Source organism: Asparagus officinalis, chromosome 7, assembly GCF_001876935.1.
Source record: "Asparagus officinalis chromosome 7, Aspof.V1, whole genome shotgun sequence".
Classification (NCBI taxonomy): Eukaryota; Viridiplantae; Streptophyta; class Magnoliopsida; order Asparagales; family Asparagaceae; genus Asparagus; species Asparagus officinalis.
The window spans coordinates 443,820-467,036 of record NC_033800.1 but is presented as its reverse complement, the minus strand read 5'-3'; the positions used below and the strand labels follow the sequence as shown (position 1 = coordinate 467,036).

Sequence of the window (23,217 nt, the reverse complement as noted above, 5' to 3'; positions counted from 1 at the left end):
CCACGCCACCAGTCAAGAATACCCGCAACGCAAGATGACATATCTTCCGTCCATAAGGCCCATACAACACAATAAGAATAAGAATGTGAGATTTTTATTTAATATCTTACTTCCTGAGTCGATCAATTGATCCAAAAGTCATGGAAAGATGAATATGCATGAAATGTAAAATAAATTGATTACAGCAAGGTACCAACTATCACACAGCATAATATAAATCTGAGAGGAGCAAGAATAAGATGTATGCACAGAAGATAACCATGTGACTCCCAGCTTTGAGCTTTCATCCAGACAACGCCTTTCTAAACTGTAGAACCCACAAAGCCATTCTCATGCGAAAAAACCGAGCTTCAAGCAGCATCCGCTCCCATAACCTGCTTAGCCCTGACAATATAGCCCTCTTCTGCTCTAGGTTTTTGCTCTCCGCAGCGACTTCAGATGAGACTCGTGCAGTAATCAAAAAGGTTTCAACACAAGGCCCTTTCAACTGTCAAAATAGTCCACAAGAAGGCATCTAAGGTGGAATTTTCCAAGGGAAGAAAAGGAATCTAAACTGAAAAGTGAAAACATTTTATTTGTACAAACACTTGAGGAAACGATATAGTAAGTGATGCAGGACATAAGACTCCCCGATTCACTTCTGAGACATAAATTTGTGCAAAATACCACCGTTCCATTGCCATACTAATGCCTTTACATAAAGAGTATTCGGCGCAGGTTGTATTAAGAAAAAGATAAAACCATTCTGTTGCTTTAGGAGACATACGCACTACAATGGCACTTGGAAGACATAAATTTATGCAAGATATCGCCAATCTATTGCTACATTAAAGCTTTTATAGAAAGTACCAGGTGTAGGTTGTAGCAAAAGATGAATAAATTTATTGACTTTTATGGCCTTATAAATATTTGCATCCATATTTCTCCCTATCCATCCTTTGACATCATGCATGCAATATTGGCATTCTATTTGCTTATGTGCAAAAAGCATGCAACTTACCAGTGTGTGACTGACGGCTCGTAAACAATCGTTTGTTTTAAGCAGTAACAAGATTACACGTGGTAATCTCCTTAGCAACTCTGAGATTTGTGGAAAATATTGGGAAGCATACATCTGTAAAGAAAACAAGAAACCACTAAACATTATGGAATAAGGGATGCAAAACCTAGATAATAGTTACATTTGTTAGCCAATATACATCTACATCTATAACTATACCACTATAAAAAGGGAATTGGGGTGTTAAAACTTTTAAATTCCTTTTTTACCCTCTCAAATTTTGATAACTTCTAATTATGTCATTATCTCTAATTAATCTTTCATTAAATAAATATAACCACTTATTAATTATGCACCTCCTCACCTTCCTAAATAATTATAATTATCAATAATATTATAACTATTAATTGTTCAACAACAATATAATAAAATAATTTATAAAATAAGTATACACAATTATTAATAGTAACCAATTAAATTATTATTATTATAATTATTTATGAATTATAATAAAATAATTAAAATAATAGTATATAGGTAAAGATTTTATAAAACTATATTTTTTAAGAGCATAATTAAAAAAATTAAATTAGATAAAGATTTTATAGTATATAGGTAATATAATTATTTTAATAGTATTGTATGAACTAAGAATTATAATATTAAATAAGGAAAATTACAGTAAACCCCCATGAACTTTTTGCATTTTCCAATTAATAGACTCTATAAACTTTTAAAATCACACTAAATCCCAAACAACTTTTATAGAATGCCTCCAACATCTTTTAGATAAATTACACCACCCCTAATAACTTTCAAAATGTCTTTTATGTTTCTATTTTATAGAAGTTATCTGTAAAAATTAGAAAGTTATTATAGATTTTCTTTGAAACAGAAAAATTATTAGGACTTTAGTGTGATTTTGAAAGTTCATAGAGGCTAAAAATTCATAAGGGTTTAGTGTAACTATCTAAGGGACATTACGAAAAAGCTAGCAAGAGCAATGTAGCTTAGTTCATTTAGAGTTAACAACTTTCAAGCTAAAGGAGCATTTAAGAGAACATATAGATTTGACAGACTTATTTAAGAATAATTGCTGATTTGGAGACTTATTTAAGAAAAGGTTAGCAATAAGCAATCATTATAAGAAAAACATTCAATTACAATAGCTACACAATAATAATTAATTCATACATTTCTTTTAAGCAATCTTATTATACAATTTTACTTATTAACACATAATTTTACCATTCAATAAAAAGTTCAAACTTACATGTATGTTTACGCGCAAAGCACGTGCATTTACTAGTATAATATTAAATAAGCCAAATGTTGCAAGGAGGAATATTTGATGAACTAACATACTTTTGCAACAACTTTAGTCGTTGCAATATCATGAAGCCAACCCTATCCTAAAATTCCAAACTTACTAAAAGCCCCCTAAAAAATTAAACTTACAAACAACCTAAAATCTGTCAATTATAAAAAGCCTCCTGCACAACTCAAAATTACAAAAAGCCTCCTGCACAATTTGAAATAACAAAAAGCATCCTCTAACAAATAGAAAATTACGAACAATTCTGAAACTACAAAAGACATCCTCAATAAATATAAAATTTAAAAACAACCTGAAAAGTTCAAACCATACAAAGAACACTAGAAATCTCAAACTTTTAGAAAACACCCAGAAGTTTTGAGAATTGCAAAAAACACCCTAAAGTTAAAAAATTTACAAAAACACCCTAAAAATTTCGAACCAACAAACTATATACTCAAAATAAAGGAATTACAAACAACCCCCTAAAAATTTGGAATTTGCATAAAGCACCTTGAAAGTTTTAAAAATCGCAAAAACACCCGTAGAAATTCAAATTTAATGAAAATCATCTAAAAGATTTCAATTCTACAAATAATACACTGAAAATTTAGGAGTGACAAACAGACCCCTTTAAAATTTTTTGTAATTTACAAAAACACCCCGGAAAGATAAAAACTTAGAATCAGGTTTTCCGTAAATTTTGATTTTTGAGGGGTTTTTTGCAATTTTCTAATCATTTAGGGTTTTTATTAGCAAATTTCAAATTTATAGATTTTCCAGTCTATTGTTCGTAGATTTGACCATTGCAGGTTTTTTTTGAAAAATTTGGATCTTTAGGTTGTTTTTTTTAATTTTGAAACTTTTAGATTGTTTTCTGCAAAATCATAATCGTTTTAGAGGGCTATTTGAAATTTTGAATTTCATATATTTTTAGTGTACTGGTTGCAAGTTTGAAATTTTTGGGTGTTTTTTTAAATTTGAATTTTGAGGGTGTTTTTTGCGGTTTTTAAAACTTTTAGGGTTTTTTCTGCAAATCCAAAATTGATTAGAGGGTTTTCTAATTTATATATTTTCAGTGTACTTTTTGTAGGCTTAAAATTCTCAGGGTGCTTTCTATAAATTTTGAATTTTTAGGGTGTTTTTTGTAATTTATAGAACATTCAAGGTGTTTTCAGCAAATTCCACATTTTTTTCAAGGGGCTGTTTGTTAGTCATAGATTTACAGTGAATTGTTTGTAGGTTTAGAATTTTCTGGTTGTTTTGAAAATTTTGAATTACAAGAGTGTTTTGGCAATTTTCAAAGCCTTCAGGGTGTTTTCTGCAAATTTCATAAACTTTCAGGCGCTAGTCTACAGGTTCTGAATTTTTAAGGTGTAAGTCCGAATGTTTGAGGGTGTTTTGTAATTTTTTTTGAGGGTGTTTTGTAATTTTTTTAACTTTTTACGAGGTGTTTTTTATAGTTTTAGAATCTGTGAGGAGGTTATTTGTAGTTTTATAGTTTACAGGGAATATTTATTACTTTAGGAAGCTTTTTGAAAGTTCTAAAACTTTGTTGAGGATTGTTTGTAATTCCACATGGCCAAATAAACCAAGCTTAAACTTTCACCCCTTCTTATCATACCCCCTTACAACCACCTGGTAAAAGTTTATCTCATATGTTAAACTTTTAACCTTGGTGAAAGTTTAACATGATACCAAATATTGACGAAGTCGAAAGAAACTTTACCAGATAAACTTTAATGCCCTTTATCATTGTACCAAACAAGCCCTAAAGAGTGTGAAGATCACAATTCAAATTTTTTGCATATTCAGAAATATCCCTAGTAGATATTGGAGAGATACCTGCAGCTCTGAACGATTGTCATTTGACCCTTCCAAAACCAAGTGATCCACAGAAGGATTAATGATTCTGTTCCATGGCCTCATTGTAAGTATTCCAGCAAATAAAACATATAGATCCTCACCAGCACCAAGCTTTACACTGTATTCTTTAATTGCCTTAACATCAGCAAAAACTAGAGCCTGGAAGTAGAAACATGTGTCATAGATAAAGATCAAGACAATAAAAGTAAGATAACTTCAGGAATCAGCATGAAGGGCACCTTCCAAAGGGCTGCATAATTCGTCCTGGTTTGAAAATCAAGATCTTTGTATAAACCATGATCTAGCAGTATCAATTGTGGTTTTTTCCTTCCTGAAAGTGACATAAGGATACTCAAAAACAAGCATACCTGCCGTATTGATTTACAATTTCTTTCTCTGTATACTTTCAGATTTCAGCTTTGAGGTCATCATTAGGAAAATCAAGTGGAGATATTTATGTTGTTTGCAATATACAAGGGAGGCAATAAATATTAGGGTAAAGAGCCAAAAAATTCATGTTTATATGATACGAGTCGCTGTGCGAGCACCTTTGATCACGGAATTATCAAAGGTGAGTTGAGAAGAAAATAACAAGAACATAAGAACAATTCAGTGGTGGCGAAGGAAAATACATTCTCTAGATTATGAGAATAAAATAACTTACAATCTCTCACAATCTCACTAGAATTGAAGAACAATCTCTCTCAATTCTCCCAATACAATCTAATCTCTCTTGATTGTTTTAAAACCCTAAAACAATCCCTTTTATATGTGGAACAACGTGGATGGCAAAGTTGTAAATAACAAAGTCCAAACCCCACAAAAATTCGTGAGACAGAAACCCAAACGAACCAGGAAACCATCGATGAGTCGACTCACGTGCATGTATGAGTCGACTCATGTCATATGGGTCGACTCATGACAGTCATGAGTCGACTGGTCAGAAATTATGTCAACACCTGTTGGGCTTCGTGAGTCGACTCATGACAGTCATGAGTCGACTCATGACACATGGGTTGACTCATACAGTGATGAGTCGACTGATCATAGACTTTTGACAAAACGGCTGAGTTTTATGAGTCGACTTATGATAGCCATGAGTCGACTCAACCTGATGAGTCAACTCATGACTGTTGTGAGTCGACTCACGGGCTGAAAACTAGATGCTTCGATTCTTTGATTCGTCGTCTCGTTCCACGCTTCAACCTGCGTTCCACTGTGCTATTTTACACCTCTATTCTCAAGCTACCATAAGAATCATCTATCCTCAAGCTCTCATGAGGATTGCTAAGTTCCGAAGAGAAGATACACCCGTATCATGGGTCCCTCATTTAGGAACTTAAAGTCTCGTTCAAGTTAGAACTTCAGCTGAGAAAACTCGCGAGCTCCTCCTTCCCTGTTGAACCACTTAGCCTTGCTAGGAACCTGACCTTGACATCCAATGAGAAACGACTCCTTCGTCCCCCGCCTCGTCGTGGTCGTCTTCCGCTCCAAAATGCAATCTTCTTTCAGCGGCTCTTCTTTATCAAACCACAAGTCTTCAACATGCGGTAAGATCACCTTGTCGTCACCTTCATCATCCAGCAATGGAGGCTCGAACAACTTCAAATGCTCGGCATTGATCACCGAATATATGCCTAAGTAAGGTGGTAAATCCAGCCTAAAAGCGTTGTCACCAATCTGATCGAGAATCCGAAACGGACCATGTCGTATAGGTTTCAACTTCTTCCCTTATCCCTTTAGCCTCTCCTTACTCAATTTCAGCCATACCATGTTGCTTATGCCAAAGTTACAAGGAACCCGATGCTGATCATGCTTCGCCTTGTACTTGGCTTGTGATTTCTTCAATTGTGCTTCCACCGTGGCATGAATATGTGTAATTTTTTCTAAAAATCACTGAGCTCGTTGTCTTTCACTCCCTTCCTTGTCGTCGGCCGTAGCTTCACTTGAAAACATGAGATCAAACGGACTCGGAGGTAAAAACCCATAACAAGTCTCAAACGCGGGCAGGAAGTTCGTTTTATTGTTCATTCGGCCGTATGAAGAGCAGCTGAGTAGGATGTGCTTGTCTACCTTGAGCAAGCGCCAGGAGGGAGATCTTGACAGGTTGAAGGTCAAGTATGCGGACTTGTTTTCGGAGATCACGGGACTACCGCCACGTCGAGGTGTAGAGCATGAGATTATGTTGACCGGGGAGAGTTCCTTACCTAACATAGGCCTATACCGCACATCAGTACTGGAGTCCGAGGAGATCAAGAAGCAGGTTCAGGAGCTCTTGGAGACGGGAGTGATTATGCCGAGTTGTTCACCTTGCGGGTCACCAGTGTTGTTGGTTCCCAAAAAGGATGGAGGCTGGCGCATGTGCGTGGATTACCGGACGCTTAACAAGATAACCATCAAGAATCGCTACCCATTACCGCGGATTGATGATCTTATGGACCAGTTGGAGGGACTTCACTTGAAAACATGAGATCAAACGGACTCGGAGGTAAAAACCCATAACAAGTCTCAAACGGTAATTTCCCCGAAGATCCATGAATAGCACCCGTAAACATCTCTGAATGGTACTCCACCGGCTTACCATCCTGAATCAACACAGGGCCCATAGCATAACTAGAAGCGTCGGTCTCCACCTCGAAGGTCCTCTGTAAATTCGGCAAAGGTAACACCGGTGCCTCCGAGATCTTCTTCTTCAGTAGCTGAAAAGCTTCCTCATGCACCCTATCCCACACGAACTGAACCTTCGCCTTCGTAAGGCCATGCAAAGGTGCCGCATAAGTCAAAAAATATCGAATGAACTTGCACAAGTACTGACAAGCCCCCATGAAGCTTCTCACATCTGTCACTGTCCTAGGTGTCGGCCATTTTGTGATCACCGCCACCTTACTTGGATCTATCATTCGCTGGCCCTTCCCCACGATGAAGCCGAGATACACCAACCCGTCCTTCCCAAACTCGTATTTCTTCCCATTGAGCTTTAGCTGTCCGTTCTGTAACACTTCAAACACTTTCTCAACATGAACAAGATGCTCCTCCCAGGTCCTGTTGTACACCAAGATGTCATCGAGGTAAACTATCACAAAGTCCTCTATAAAGGGTCGTAACAAATCATTCATAAGCCTCATAAAGGTAGCCGGAGCGTTGCACAAACCAAACGGCATCACCAACCACTCGAATAGGTCCTGCTTGGTCTTGAACGCAGTCTTCCAAGTGTCATCCTCCCGAATCCTCACCTGATGGTAGCCAGACTTCAAATCCAACTTCGTGAAGAACCTCGCTCCCTCCAACTGATCCATGAGATCGTCAATCCGTGATAATGGATAGCGATTCTTAATGGATATCTTGTTGAGTGCCCGATAATCCACGCACATGCGCCAACCTCCATCCTTTTTAGACACCAACAATATTGGAGACCCGCAAGGGGAACAACTCAGCACAATCACTCTTGTCTCCAAAAGCTCCTGAACCTACCTCTTGATCTCCTCAGGCTCCTCTACAGATGTGCGGTATAGACCTATATTCGGCAAAGAACTCTCGCCGGTCAACATAATCTCATGCTCCACACCCCGTCGTTGTGATAGTCCCGTGATCTCTAAAAACAAGTCCACGTACTTAGCCTTCAACCTGTCAAGCTCGCCCTCCTGAAACTTGCTCAAAGTAGTTAAGTACACCCTACTCAGCTGCTCCTCATAAGACCTAATGACTAACAATATGAACCTCTTGCTCGCATTCACTAGCCTCTTCGCCTGAGTCACTGTCACCAAACTCATCTCCTGTGAAAGAGATGTCGAACGAAAGATGAATTGCTCGCCATCTTTGGTGAACGTATACTTCTGGGCTCGTCTATCGTAGACCGCAAACTTAGCCCATAAATAAGGATTGTCCAGTATTACTTGGCAAACATCTAACGGAAAGATATCGCAAGTGACCTCGTCAATATACGACTCGTGGAGCACAAATCTGAAAGTGCATTGGTTGACCACACTCAATCTCGTCTCCTTCTGAATCCACCCTAAAGGATAGGGTTTCGGATGTTTAACCGTCTTCAATCCCAGCTTTTGAACCAAGGTCTCAGATATCAAATTCTTCTGGCTCTCTGGATCCACTATAGCATCAACTAAACTGGTCTTAATCTGTAGTTTCAAAACAAAGAGTTGCTCGGGTCTTCATCCTCTGTCGTGTTCTGCTTCCGCGCCATAAGGTTGAGACTGCTATTGGGTGCTGTCATCCCGGGAACTTCCTTCGGACCTTGCGCTACCACGTATGCTTTCTTCTCCTCCTTTTTCTTCAATCTCTTTGGCTTCAGATGATGATACTTCTCCCAACAACGATCAGCAACGTATCATGTCTATTTGCAGTGATTGCATATCAATCATGCCTTTCCCGAGTCACTCTTCTTCTCTTCCTTAGGTTGAGAGCCGTTAGACTTGCCTTCCGTTTGTTTGGAGTCCCCCTTCGTTTCGTTAACCTTTTTTTGCCTACCCTCAATGACAATGGTCTTCACACTCGCCTCTGTAATGGACTTAACTGTGAAAAGCCTTATCTTCTTCCCGATATATTCGTTCAGACCCGTCATATACTTCATAAAAATGGAATATTCCTCTGTTGCGATGTTGAGGACCATCGCCTGCTGCTGGAACTCCGTCGTATACTCTTGAACGGTCTGGTTGAACCGTTGGCGCAACCCGTATCACTTGTACCAACGCTCTTCGAGGAACCCTACCGGATAGAATTGCTTCCTACGTAGTTCCTTGAACTTGTTTCACGATATCGTCTTTTTCTCCTGCTTGCAATAGGATTTCCATCATGTCAATGCATGTCCCGAAAGCTTCAAAATCGCGAACACGAGCTTCTCCTTAGATGAATATTCGTAGAGTGTGAAATAGGTCTTCATCCGCTCGATCCAATCATCAAGCCTCTTAACGTTGACACTCCCGTCATAAACAGGAATCTCCACTTTAAAGTCTATCTTTAAATTCTGATAAGAACCCTTACCCTCTTGGTGTGAAACAGACTTAACAATACGGGCCTCCTCATCTAAATCAGAATCCTCGCCTTCTCCATCGAACTCCACAAGTTTCTTCTTGCCTTTCGAAGAAGATTCCTTCTTGTTTCCTTTGTCTTGGACAAGATTGACGAGTTGCACGAGGGTTGAACCCATTATCTCCATCTGCTTCTTCAATGCATCTAGCATTGCTAAACTGTCTCCTTCAGTCATCTTCTTCTTCCTTAATTTCTGAACTCCTTCCAATGAAATAAGGATCTCGCCTAGCTTCTTGTATTGCGATCGAGTCAGGACCACACACAAGATGCCCCCTTCACAGGATCTGATAGCTCTGATACCAACTTGATACGAGTCGTCGTGTGATCACCTTTGATCATGGAATTATCAAAGGTGGGTTGAGAAGAAAATAACAAGAACACAAGAACAATTCAGTGGTGACGAAGGAAAATACATTCTCTAGATGTGAAACAATGTATATGCAGGTGCAAGATCAGCGACAACAATGCTTCACCAAATATGTGATCGGTCTAATCAGGAAATTCAAGAATAAAATGAAGCGAACGATGGGTTTTGAGCAAAATTTGCAATGTACTAAGTTTGAACCTTTGTAAAATTATTTTGATAAATAATGTAATGATTCGTTCTCTTAATATGGTTCAATTTGTAATATTTAGATAAGCAGAAATACTTGGTAACAGATTCGCTCGCTCACTAATCAAACTGAATACAGCATAATCGCAATTGATACGAAAATTGATAATAATATGCACGCAATAGCGGTTCCAAAAGTGCTTGGGCGTAAGAAAATTAAACCTTGGTCGGATTGTACCGGCTCGACGGGAGGATCCTCTGGAGGTGGTTCAACGACGCCAAATATGAAGGGTGGAAGCTCTCCACCGAGGGCGACGTAATTAGGATGGAGCGGTGTATCTGGATGGAAACGCCGATGCTACGAGCTGATTCCCAAGCTACTCTCTACGCTGTCAACAATCTGATGAGTCACACGCTCGACGTACTCGGGCACGCTCTCGAACGACTGATAATCAAACCATGGGGAAAGATCTAAATCCACTATACCAGTTTCTGGATCAAGCACAAGATCGTGATCTTCAGCGTCAGGATCAGTCATGCACCAATGGCCAACAGAATCGGACTATCTCGATGTCTCAGCAGATCTGACATACAAATGAGCCCAAACTGAAACAGATCTGAACCAACTTGGTCCGGTTCGGATCTGAACTAAAATAAACCAACAAATAAGTTGGGGGGGAGAAAGTCTGAACAAACTCAGTCAAATCCAAGGTCTCTTCGTTCGTTCAGAGGGAAAAGAGGACGATGCGGCCGAGGGAAGGGCCAAGCGGGCGGCGGAGCGGGTGAAGGCGGCGGCGGCCTGAGCGGACGCAGAAAATTAGGCTTAGGGTTTCACACCACAATTAAGCTAATGTAATTTCCATTCATTCTTCAATAATCAAATTTCTAAATACAAGAGAACAGTGAACAGAAAATTAGGCTTAGGGTTTCACACCACAATTAAGCTAATGTAATTTCCATTCATTCTTCAATAATCAAATTTCTAAATACAAGAGTTCAGTGAACAGAAAATTAGGCTTAGGGTTTCACACCACAATTAAGCTAATGTAATTTTCATTCATTCTTCAATAATCAAATTTCTGAATACAAGAGTTCTTAAGTAGGATTACAGATTTGGAATATCTTAATTCCCTCAAATCTCTCTCTCATAATCAGTTACAACTAATCAGCTGATTACCTACCAAATAAAATCAAATTTCGAAATTTCGAAATTCAAAATTTAAAATTCAAACTAATTTATTACAACTGAAATCAAAACTATAATGCTGCAACATGGCGCCTCCTGTGCTGATAAACTCGGCGAAAGTCTCGTGTACGCGTCCGGATGTCCCCATCATTATGAGAATAAAATAACTTACAATCTCTCACAATCTCACTAGAATTGAAGAACAATCTCTCTCAATTCTCCCAATACAATCTAATCTCTCCTGATTGTTTTAAAACCCTAAAACAATCCCTTTTATATGTGGAACAACGTGGATGACAAAGTCGTAAATAACCAAGTCCAAACCCCACAGAAATTCATGCAGACAGAAACCCAAACGAACCAGGAAATCATCGATGAGTCGACTCACGTGCATGTATGAGTCGACTCATGTCATATGGGTCGACTCATGACAGTCATGAATCGACTGGTCAGAAACTATGTCAACACCTGCTAGGCTTCGTGAGTCGACTCATGACACATGGGTCGACTCATACAATGATGAGTCGACTGGTCAGAGACTTTTTGACAAAGCGGCTGAGTTTCATGAGTCGACTTATGACAGGCATAAGTCGACTCAACCTGATGAGTCGACTCATGACTGTTATGAGTCGACTCACGGGCTGAAAACTAGATGCTTCGATTCTTTGATTCGCCGTCTCGTTTCACGCTTCAACCTGCGTTTCACTATGTTGTTTTACACCTCTATTCTCAAGCTACCATGAAAATCATCTATCCTCAAGCTCATGGAGCTCCCATGAGGATCGCTAAGTTCCGAAGAGAAGATACACCCGTATCATTATAGCACCCTATAACCGGGCCCATCTGATGACAAACCCATTTTTAGAAGTTCATTTGCATTGCTGACCTGGTTGTTGGTGGTAACTGGTAAGATTTTATGTTTCCAATTGCCTTAGGTATAAAAACGTACGAAAATGAGGTAAGGTATTTCAGACTAGATCATGGAAAGAAATACAGGAAAAAGCAAAAAGAGGAAAAGAAGAAAAGTCTGTTACCAACTTTTCTGACACATTTTACTTCATTCTTGTAGTATGTATGCAGAGAGGCCACAGCAAATAGCAAGAGATTCAGTGCCTTGTATGAACCAGTTGACTACCACATGCATAGTACATAAACTATAGACATGTCTGACAGCAGGGATAATGTTAATCTATTTGTTTTGTGAACTTAAGACTCAAGAGTTTGGGTTGTATAAGCTTATAGGCATATAACTTATATGTCATCAGAACAAGTACTTCGAGCCCAACCAATCACGACTGGAAATCATGTGAAGAAGCTAGAACTGAGTCCCAAAAAAACTATAAGAGGTCAGCTCAATGCTTGCTCCAACAGGGTTGAACTGTTTTCACCAGGCTTCTCTCAGTTAGCAGGTCCTAATTGGTATACACACACATATGCATGCAGACAGACACAACTGCACAAAGAAAATCGAAGTAAACATCCATACACGCTAATGGAAGGTGGATTAAAACTAAACGGAACAATTTGCAGCATCTTCTTTTGCAAGTTCTAAGATCAATGATAACATTAATTCTGGTTTATGTGTGCTAGTCATTGAAGAATTGTAGGCTGAGGATTGCAAGCCAGGTTGAATTCGCCAACTGACATAGTGAAATGCAGTAGAAATAGAATTATTTTACATAGTTGCACTGGGATTGAGCCAGAAAATCCCATTGCAAACTGAGGTCAGGTTGACACTAACTGCAATTCTCAGCCCTACTCATATGGGGGCCCAAACCCGAATCGTTACTATTATGGGTTAGAGAACTTCGATGCACAAGGGCAAATGAACCCCTACACCTTAGGGATACCATATTTCTATAAATTTCTAAACATATATGCAGAATAAGTTTATCAAAACTAAAATTGAAACCATTTGTAATAATTTTATCAACAAATTTGAATAACTTTATCAATAAATTTGCATAAGCTTATACAGGAAGGTGAAAGCAAATAACAAAGGTTAGAACAAATTTCCTACCAAAAATGTTCCCTTTTCTCGATGGCAAAGGCCGCACCATCATGTTGGCAGCATGTGGGTCACAGTGAACAAATCCATGCCTAAAGATCATCTCTGCAAAAGCTTGGCTAACCTGTAAAGTTTTTTTTACAGAAACAAAGTGATAATGGAGAGACACGATAGACCAAGATCATAATAATATGAAATATGGTCAATATGATGAACGTACTAGCTTAGAAACCTCAAGAGGTTGAATTCCATATCCCTGAATAGCACTCACATCACTTATTTCCGCAGCATCCATAAATTCCATGGTCAAAAGTTTTGATGTACTCAGATCCCAATAAATCTTGGGTGCATATATGGCATCTGCAATTTGAGGAGATAACCTCCTAAAGTTCTCCAAACATTTCTCGCTGTTTCTAGCCTCATACAAGAAATCTAATTCCTGGAAATAATGACACTAACTGATTAAGTATAATGATCAAAGATGTAGTCCATATTTAGTCAAAGTAACTTCCAATGTAAATTATTGGTTAGCCAACGTAAGTATTTCTTTATTCATAATTTCATATCAATTTTAGTGATATAAAAGGCCTTAAAGAGTAAACGAAAGTTATCAGTGAAAGTAGCAACATTATCTTCACAACACGGATATAAACAATAAGAGATGCTTCTGATTTAGGAACGGGAGCATAATAAGTGATATACACTTGTGAAGATCATGGTGAGGAGGATTACTTTGCATGCTTTTGAAGATATAATTACACTTATTCATGATGATACTGAGACCTGTTGGAGTCTGAACTTTTTGGCACGATAGGAAATTGATGACACCTGTTGAAGAATTGGAGTCTGAGCAATTTGGCATGACAGAAAATTGATGACCTTTCAGGATAAGGAAGTTAAGCAAGATTATGGTTTCAGAAAAATGGTAATGTAACAGTCTTAAAACCATCGCTATGCAAAACCGGAGGTATCAATGCTAATTTTGTCTTTCTTAGATTTGGCAATCAATATAAGCAAGGTGAGTTACTTTAAACTGAACGTATCATCTCCTTTTCATAAACGACCACCACTACAGACAGATTATATCCTTAAGATAATGTCTAAAGACTATAAAACGGTATAGTATACTAATCAATTTCACAAAAGAAATGCACTGGCCAACCAGAATAGTATCAGCATGAACTTATCTCATCTGGAATGTTGTATTAAGGACATCCCAAACCTTGGTGCTGCACAGATGGAGGGTAGTGAATAGTGATTGAAGGGAGGTGGGCCTGTGAGTTTGGTGGGAGTCTCATCTTCTAGAACAGATATCACACTTTCCAAGTGGTGAAATATATCATCTATCAGCTATAGAGGATAAAAGCACAGTCATCTTGCTTTCCTAAAACTGATAAATGTGAGCCCCTTCATCCTTCTTCACACACAAGTTTGGTGCAACTCCAGGTGACAAACCAAGCATAATTAACCTTCAAACTTAACCTTCAACTAATAATTCCTCAATTTTGTTCTTCAACCTTCCTTAGTTCTCATGGGGTCCTCAATAATGTACATGGTGTCTATAATCAGGATCAACCCTTATAATAAAATTAATGAGAAAAAGAATCATCCCCTTATCAAGAGGTAATTTGGAAAATTCCACAGAGTGCATATTTGTCCTGCATTATAGGAATATTCTCCAACATGGGCTCCTTAGATTGTTCACAGCACAAGAAAGGTTAACCCTGACAGCCCTTCCTAAGAAAATGAGTAGGGACTATTGCAAGAACACCTGAGGATGTTCGTTGTAAGCTTTCTGAACAAAAGCCTTGTGCCCCCTAAGACCTAAAAAAAAGCTTGGAAAGTAAGCCTCATCTCAAAGCAGTTATTGATGCATGAACAGCCTATCTGTGACAGTAAAGCATGCAAATCTGCCAGAAAGGTCTTTTTGTCATATCAGGATCCACGACTCTATACACAGATTTAAAATCATATAAGAAAACTGTAGTGACAGATAGTTCACTTTCTACATACTCCTAGCAACTCAATCTCCAACAGGTGCATCAAAATGACATGAAGATCAATAATAACTAATACAATGCATTAGAAAGACAAGACAAGGCCACTAGGGTCACTTAAATTTCCTTCCTAGTTACTGAAAGTACTCTGGCCCACTGTCACTGCATCTTCTTCATTCATACATCACAATATGTGCTTCATAATATGACGTACGTATAAAGTATTCATGTTATATGCATATGTTCATTGCTTTCCAGTTATTTTAAACTTATAGGGCCATCTTATTCTTATAAAAAAAAGTATTGGATAACAGTCAAAATATTATAGATTGTAGAAATATTGAAGCAACAGTTAAGATAATAAAGAAAGCTTACCTTAGGTGCACTCTCACGTATTTCATCAACTAACCACCTGCATTAAAAGAATGGACTTTTAAAGGTATACTCTAATACAACTATAGTTAATACATGTAGAATGTCAAACAACCTTGATTTGTCGAAATTCTTAGATTCATTAATAAAAGTAGTCCAGAGGCCAAACAAGTGTGATTTAGCCGTTCAGGTCGTCTTAAGACTTAACTAAATCCATTTTCACATGAAGTTACAATGCTTACATTTCATGAGTTTTTTCAGCTGAAAACCATTTTCTTTCTAATGTTTCATTGAGAAAACTCTTTACACGTAGTAACCATCAATTACAACTTCATTATGAGTTCCCAATTAAAGTTCTTTCATCCAGGTAGTCAGCCCCTACACCTTCTATTTAATAGTTAACAACTAGTTACCAAATGTATATTTTACATCAGTTACCCCAAAATCATAAAATGTCAACAATATTTTATTCTTTCTCATGTAATCAGTAGCTTGATGGATTTGAAAACCTATCATCTGTGTAAACCAATCATATGAGAGGAGAAAAGGTCGACAAAGAAAATAATTAAGAGCTGAAGATTACTACCCAAGGCTAGGTGCCTTGTTCCTTCGGACAATCAACTTCCTTTTCTTGAAAAATCAACTATAAGAAACTACCAAGGTAAGATGGTAAAACCTGAGCTTTCTGCTTTCTATATACTTTAAAATGTTAATAGAGCTTTAGATCTTATCAACAGAATCCATTCCTCAAATTTCTCTGGTTTTATTATCAATAAACACAACTTTGAAAACTTTGTATGCATTTCCTTATGAACAGGTTACTAATCTAATCTTGCTCGAGCATTATTAAAGTAATCTCAGGATTTTTCACTGGTTGAAATATGTGAAAAACAATTTTAACCTTTATGTGATTCTGACTGAATCCTTCCTCCAACATCAATGAATGTCCCTTATTTTGACTGAGATAAATTTTTTTAGGACAACTCTGGATTAAAAAAAGGCCACCTAAAGCAATACCTATAATCAAATGCAGGGAAACACCAGTGCAAGAAGTTCACAATCAAATCCACAGTAGCAATATCTGTGGCAGCGGTATCAGTCAAGTGCACATGTTGAACCTGGATATCAGGATAAGTCATGCCCATAGGAATATTGAGAAAAAATAGGTCCAAAAAGATATTAGAAATACTAAGTGATAACACCATCCTCGATAACAGAAGATGTGATAACTATAGTATAGTTACTAACCTTCACAGCTACTCTTTTCCCATCATGAGTCCGAGCAGCATGCACTTGCGCAATGGAAGCACTTGCCAGAGGTACAGGATCAAATTCCTTGAATATCTGAGAATCAAAATTTTTTAATCAATACAGAAAGCTTAATTGTGCAAAATAATAAGTTGAATTTCAGAAACTTGTTAGCTGAAGTGTATTAGTAAACGAGAAAAATGATTCATTTTTTTCATAAAGGTGCTGGAGAAGACATTTTCTAATTGCAATGTTTGTTTCACGATTGACATATACTAGAAAGTTGTGATCTGCAAATTCAGACACACCAGTCATACTCTAATACTACGGAGGATACCAGTCAAAGAATTTCCCAAAATCTAGACAAAAAGACATGGTTATAAACAATCCTTTCCTAATTATGTATATATTTTTATATCAAATGAACATTACGTTTTTCATATACACAAGAACATAAAAGTGCAAATGATATCTAAAACAATTATATTTGTTGGAAAAAAAATGTAACATACTTCATCCTATAGATGTTTTTCATGTGATAAAAAATTACATGCACTTGCAATTGTCCCATGTATTAAGGAGTGAGATAAGATCGTGCTTAAATTTTGTGGGACGATGATATAAGACTTCTTTTTTTTTCTTCGCCATACAACGATAAATATAATGGCTAAAAAAGAGTGAGGAGCGGGAATCTTCTCCATCGGAATACACATAGAATGATCCCACATATATTATGAGTATATGTAGCCATTTTAGTTCATAAGATAACATAAATTTGCAACAGGAGATTAGGCTCATCTATTTTTTGTATGATAAAAAAACTATACGCACTTGCAAGTGTCCAATGTATTGAGGAGTGAGATAAGATCATGCTTTCATTTTGTGGGATGATGATATAACACTTCTATTTTTTTTTTCTTGGCCATACAACGATAAATATAATGGCTAAAAATTGTGAGGAGCAGGAATCTTCTCCATCGGAAGACGCATTAGGTTAATCCCACATAAATTATGAGTATATCTAGTCATTTTTATTTATAAGCTAACATAAACTTGCAACAGGAAATTAGGCTTATATACTTCCTCGGGAGGACTTCCAAGCTCCATTATGAACACCTGGCGCACTTGATCATACGAGGAAACTGGACATCTCTTCAGCAATGAGGCCCTCATTATTTGTATGTATTCCTGAGGAACTATGTAGTCCTGAAAAAAGAAAACTAACTGAATCAGAGACAAGATGAAAGTTAATGTAATAAGCTTGTGCAATTTAAAGGCACTTAAAAAAAGGAACTAACATGTAGGAAATTTTCTTTCAGAAACCAATGGAGAAACAGAAAAGGCAAAAAAGTAACAAAAGTAACATTGCACTCAAACCCTTCTTATGCCCGGTTAACTTTACAAGGAAATAAAACGAATATTGAGCACATGAAAAGGAAAATGAATCCTCAAATGGCATCCAATACAATCTGGTTCCATTCACAATACTATACAAGAATCTATAACTCAAGAATCTGTAATTTACTCTTAACCATCTAAAAAAAAGGGAGAAACCAGACTTATCAACTCCTACACGCACTTGACGAGTTTCGCTTCAACTGAATCAACAATCTAGTTTGCCTGTAGGTAGGCCATTAATTATTTCATACTTTCCCACCAACAAAAATGTAAGCTAAAAACTTCACCAAAATAATAATAATAATAATAATAACAATAATAAAGCATGGACAACAGAAGTAAACACAGGGAAATGTTTATACCTTCCTAGAATTTAGTATGAAACAATCGTTTCCCTAAATCATATTGTGTGTTGATTGTACTACGTGGCGGTTTCATCAAATAGAAATGATATGCATCTGTTTTCTCACACAGATTTGAATGCATATAACGCAATAAACCTAACAAGTAAGGCTCTATCCTCAGAATAACAGAGGAAAACAGGGGGTATAGACTGAAATTAAGCAAAATGACACACACACACACACATACAGGTTGACAGTTTTCCACGTGTCCTTTCGATATTTTATATTTGTTTGTAATTTTATAGCCATCTAGAGTGTGTCCCTAGACGACCACTTTTTTTATGTATGCATGTATATAAATTTCCAACGAAGGAAGAAATTTGAATTAAACCTTTTCATCTATCTATTGACAGTAAAGATGGCATGCAGAAAATGAGATGATCTAACTACCTAGAAAGGAGCTTAATTACCAATTGACTAATATATTGACCAAGCTTGATATAAATTCCGCCGTTGCGAAAGCATAGCTCTTGGATCCTACGAGCACATCTGCTATGGACTTGATGCTTTGCTTTAGACCACTCAATTGTTCCTTCCTGGAATCCCCACATTGAATATTCATAGTCTACAAGTTTAAAGAAAGAAGGAAAGAAAATGATGAGGTAAAGGGAGGGATGGGGGTTGTTTTCTGGAGAACAACCCTGGGTCCCAGCCAAGATCCGAAACAAACAAGTAACTAGCTAACCCAAGGCGATAGCAGCGGCAGTAAGGGAATCACGGAGGAGACGGAGAGGAAGGATAGTGAGGATCTTAAGCGAAGTAGTCGGGGGATCGTCCGAGGAAGTGGCGGCGATAGAAGAAGCAGCTGCCCCCCCAATCCCAATCCCAACCCCAGCCCCAATCCCAATCCCAACCCCCGCCGCCAATTTGTTTAGCCTGTAACGCCACATGACGGACCACACCACCGCTTTTTACTGGGTGGGGGTTGAACGGAGGAATCTAGGAGTAGAATTCGATGGACAGGGTGAGGAGGGGGCGACAGGGGAGGATTCGTGAGCTAGGTAGGTGCCGTGCCATAAATTTCGGATGTAGGGGGGACAAAATACATCAGTAGGGTATAAAACTTTGGGTTTATGAACGAAAAGGCCGTGTACTCGAAGCTGAAGGCCGGGGGGTTTTTCAAACTAAATATTGTCCAAGGCTTTTGGAGGCTTTTCCTTAATAATTCAAGACGGCAATTTATTTACATTATTTTTCTGTGATTTATAAACTTTAATTGAAGGGAAAATTATATTAAGGCCCCGAAAAATAAAGTGATTGTGACCAGGTCCCCTAATTATTTTTTGTGTGACAAAGCCCCCAACCCATAAAGTACTTGTGTTTCCGCCCCTCTTTTCTTTTCCAAGACAACAAAGTGAGCTAATATTTAGGAATACCCTAAAATACCATCAACTCCTTTCCCATCAAAACTTGTCTGCCCTCTCTCTCTCCTCTCTTCTCACGCTCAAACTTCCTCAAACCACCGTCAAATTAGGCGGAGGCGGCGACGAGAAGAAGTCGCCACCGTCACTGATTCCTCCCACCACCTCAACCTCTCAAACAACCTCTTCAACTCCTCTCCCCCTCTTCAATCTCCACCCTCAAGCACCTCGTCGTCCTCGATCTCTACGGCAACAACCTCAGCGGAGCTCTGCCGTCGGAGATTGCCAACCTCACTGCCCTCCGGCACCTTCATCTCGGCGGTAACTTCTTCTCCGACGAGATCCCCAAAGTGTACGGCCACATGAAATCTTTAGAATACTTCATTGTTTCTGGTAATGAGCTTAGGGGTTCGATCCTGAAGGAGATTGGAGATTTGAGCAGTTTAAAGGAGCTTTATTTAGGGTATTTCAATGATTATAGCGGCGGGATCCCTACTGAGATTGGAAACTTGTCGAATCTTTGTTCGATTCGATGCGGTGAATTGTGGCTTGACCGGTGAGATTCCGTCGGAGATTGGGAAGTTGAAGAACCTCGATACTTTGTTTTTGCAAGATAACGGTATCTCCGGCGAGATCACGCCGGAGTTGGGAGAGCTGCAGAGTTTGAAGTCGCTGGATCTTTCCAACAACGCACTCGCTAGTGAGATCCCTGTGGGATTTTCGAAGCTCAAGAACCTTACCATGTTGAATTTGTTAAGGAATAAGTTAACCGAAGTGATTCCTGAGTTTATCGGAGACTTGCCAGAGCTTGAAGTGCTGCAGCTTTGGGAGAATAATTTTACTGGGAGTATTCCTAAAAATCTTGGGAGAATAATTATTTGAATGATTCTATTCGTGATGGTTTGTTTAGCTTACCAAATATAGTCCAGATTGAATTACAGGATAATTTGTTAACTGGCGAGATTTCAAGAACAAAAGATGGTTTGGGTTCTTCAAATTTAGGGCAAATTAGTTTATCCAACGCTTCGATTGGCAGTTTCTCTGCACTTCAGAAGCTTGTTATCAACAACAATTTCTTCATACATACTAAGTCATGATGCAGCTGATTGAAAACATAGTAGTAGCTGGGTGGTTGCCTATAATTGATTTTGTATCAAACGACGACCACCAAAAGAGGTGTTCTGAGAATAAAGTTACATAATTAGAAGAATGTGATGTTTGTTTTGCATAGTCATACTTAAAATTTCACTTGAAAGTTTTTATTGCGGTTTCGTGAGGTTTGAGGGGAACCGAGATGAAGCGACTTTTAGTTCTTGAACCGGAGTAAAGTATTGATAAGTTGAATTATTAAGTCATATGTTAGGTTATACATTTCTCAATTATTAAGTCATGTCATTTTTATCGAAGTTGTAATCTGTGACTTTGTAAGAATAATCATATTGTGTACCAACTACCAAGCAATATCACTTGCAAGAATGTAAGAGGTTTTATAATTAATTTCAGCTGGATAACTTTCTGTTAAACATGTTACCTTTCATTTGGCTATGTTATCTTTCAGCTAAATAAGTTATCTTTTACATGAACATGTCAACTTTCTTCATAACATGTTAATTTTAATATGAAGATGTTAAAATAAGTTATCTTTTACATGAACATGTCAACTTTCTTCATAACATGTTAATTTTAATATGAAGATGTTAACTTTCATCGTAATATGTTAACTTTAATCAACTTTCTTCATAACATGTTAATTTTAATATGAAGATGTTAACTTTCATCGTAATATGTTAACTTTAACTATTACATGTCAACTTTTATCATTATATGTTAACTCTCCTTATAACATGTAAACTTTTCAGTGAACATATTAACGTTCATCATAATATGTTAACTTTCACTGTTACATGTTAACTTTCATTATTATATGTTAACTCTCCTCATAACATGTTAACTTTTTAGCTGAATATGTTAACGTTCATCATAATATGTTAATTTTTACTGTTACATGTTAACTTTCATACTAATATGTTAACTTTCTTCATAACATGTTAACTATCAGGTGAACATGTTAACTTTCATCATAATATGTTAACCTTCACTATTACATGTTAACTTTCACCATAATATGTTAACTTTCTTCATAATATGTTAACTTTCAACTGAACATGTTAACTTTCAATTGAACATGTTAAAAATTTACCATAATATGACTTTATCTGAACATGTTAACTTTCAACTGAACATGTTAACTTTCAACTGAATATGTTAACTTTCTTATAGCTGATATTATTTGAATACATGATTTCATCTCTTAACACATAGCTATGATACTTAACACACGACAGGAAGAGTTAACATGTAACTGTTAAAGTTAATATTTATGTTTTGTTTATGTTGTGGAATTTGAAATCACAAAACTAACATCACACAAAGCTAATTTTTAAAAAGAGTTTATTAATTACTTATTTCAGTTAGAAGTTTCTGATTTTTTTAAATAGAACTCTTTATATTAACAACAATATCAGTTCTAAAATAGAACTCACTAACGTTTCTGATTTTTTTAAATAGAACTCTTTATATTAACAACAATATCAGTTCTAAAATAGAACTCACTAACTAACGTCTAGTTCTATTTCTTCACTTTTTATATTAACAACAATATCAGTTCTAAAATAGAACTCACTAACTAACGTCTAGTTCTATTTCTTCACTTTCTTTTAGTAGTAATTGGTGGCAATATCTCGATTCTATCTCTTGACACACTTCGCTTCTCATAATCTATGATGAGATAAAAGACTTGGTCATAGCTTTTTTTAAACGTTTCTACAAAAATAAAATAGTGAAAGTTAACAGGTTTGTATTAAAGTTAACATAAAGCAGTGAAAGTTAATATTCGGTATGAAAAGTTAACAGACTAGGAGGAAAGTTAACACGTTCAGTTAAAAGGTAACATATAACTATTATAGTTAATATGTTCTGATAAAAGTTAACACATAACTATGATATTTAACACACGACAGGAAGAGTTAACATGTAACCGTTAAAGTTAATATTTACGATTTGTTTATGCTGTGGAATCTAAAATCACAAAACTAACATAACACAAAGTCAATTTATTGATTACATTTCAGTTATAACTTTCTGAATTTTTTAAAAATAGAACTCTCTATATTAACAACAACTTGCATATGAATCTCCATAAAACCACTGTTTCGATTATGCTCTATCGTGCACTTCAAATCATCTTCACTATCAACAGAAATACTCAGATTCGGGTGCAAAAATATAATGTATTTTCAAAATCAACTTAGTGCTCCACGTGATTAATCCAAAGGTTTCACAATTCTTAAAAATCAAATAGAAATCACAAGAAGCAAGAAGCTCGCTCAATTCTCACAAATAGAACTCTACTATATATGTTCTTTACTATCATATCTTGTACAAACCTCACCACAAATCACTAAAG

The 23,217-nt window shown here is 37.0% G+C and overlaps 1 protein-coding gene across 4 annotated transcripts; it reads right to left on the bottom strand.

Annotated features, from left to right (window-relative positions):
* LOC109848870 (putative ABC1 protein At2g40090) lies at positions 73 to 19,490 on the bottom strand. Of its 4 annotated transcripts, none has more exons than XM_020418584.1 (12): positions 19,076 to 19,488; positions 18,801 to 18,955; positions 17,669 to 17,794; positions 16,589 to 16,684; positions 16,358 to 16,458; positions 15,344 to 15,380; positions 13,243 to 13,410; positions 12,984 to 13,095; positions 4,421 to 4,512; positions 4,161 to 4,340; positions 1,001 to 1,114; positions 73 to 487 (listed from the first exon to the last, which is right to left on the bottom strand). In XM_020418584.1, the coding sequence occupies exons 1-12, from the start codon at positions 19,278 to 19,280 to the stop codon at positions 284 to 286; spliced, it is 1,590 nt and encodes a 529-aa protein (XP_020274173.1). In that variant the 5' UTR covers positions 19,281 to 19,488; the 3' UTR covers positions 73 to 283. The 4 variants fall into 4 exon arrangements, with proteins under 4 accessions (XP_020274173.1, XP_020274172.1, XP_020274175.1 ...); XM_020418583.1 differs by having other exon boundaries at positions 13,192 to 13,410; positions 19,076 to 19,487; XM_020418586.1 differs by having other exon boundaries at positions 13,192 to 13,410; positions 18,801 to 18,926; positions 19,076 to 19,162.

Bases quoted from the DNA above. Each gene is read 5' to 3' on its own strand.
- LOC109848870 (XM_020418583.1), bottom strand. From the start codon at position 19,280: ATGTGGCGTTACAGGCTAAACAAATTGGCGGCGGGGGTTGGGATTGGG. The intron at 16,685-17,668 runs GTATATAAGCCT...TTTGATTCTCAG, and splicing joins TTGGAAGTCCTCCCGAGGAA to ATATTCAAGGAATTTGATCC. The intron at 1,115-4,160 runs GTATCTCTCCAA...TTTTCTTTACAG, and splicing joins ACAATCGTTCAGAGCTGCAG to ATGTATGCTTCCCAATATTT.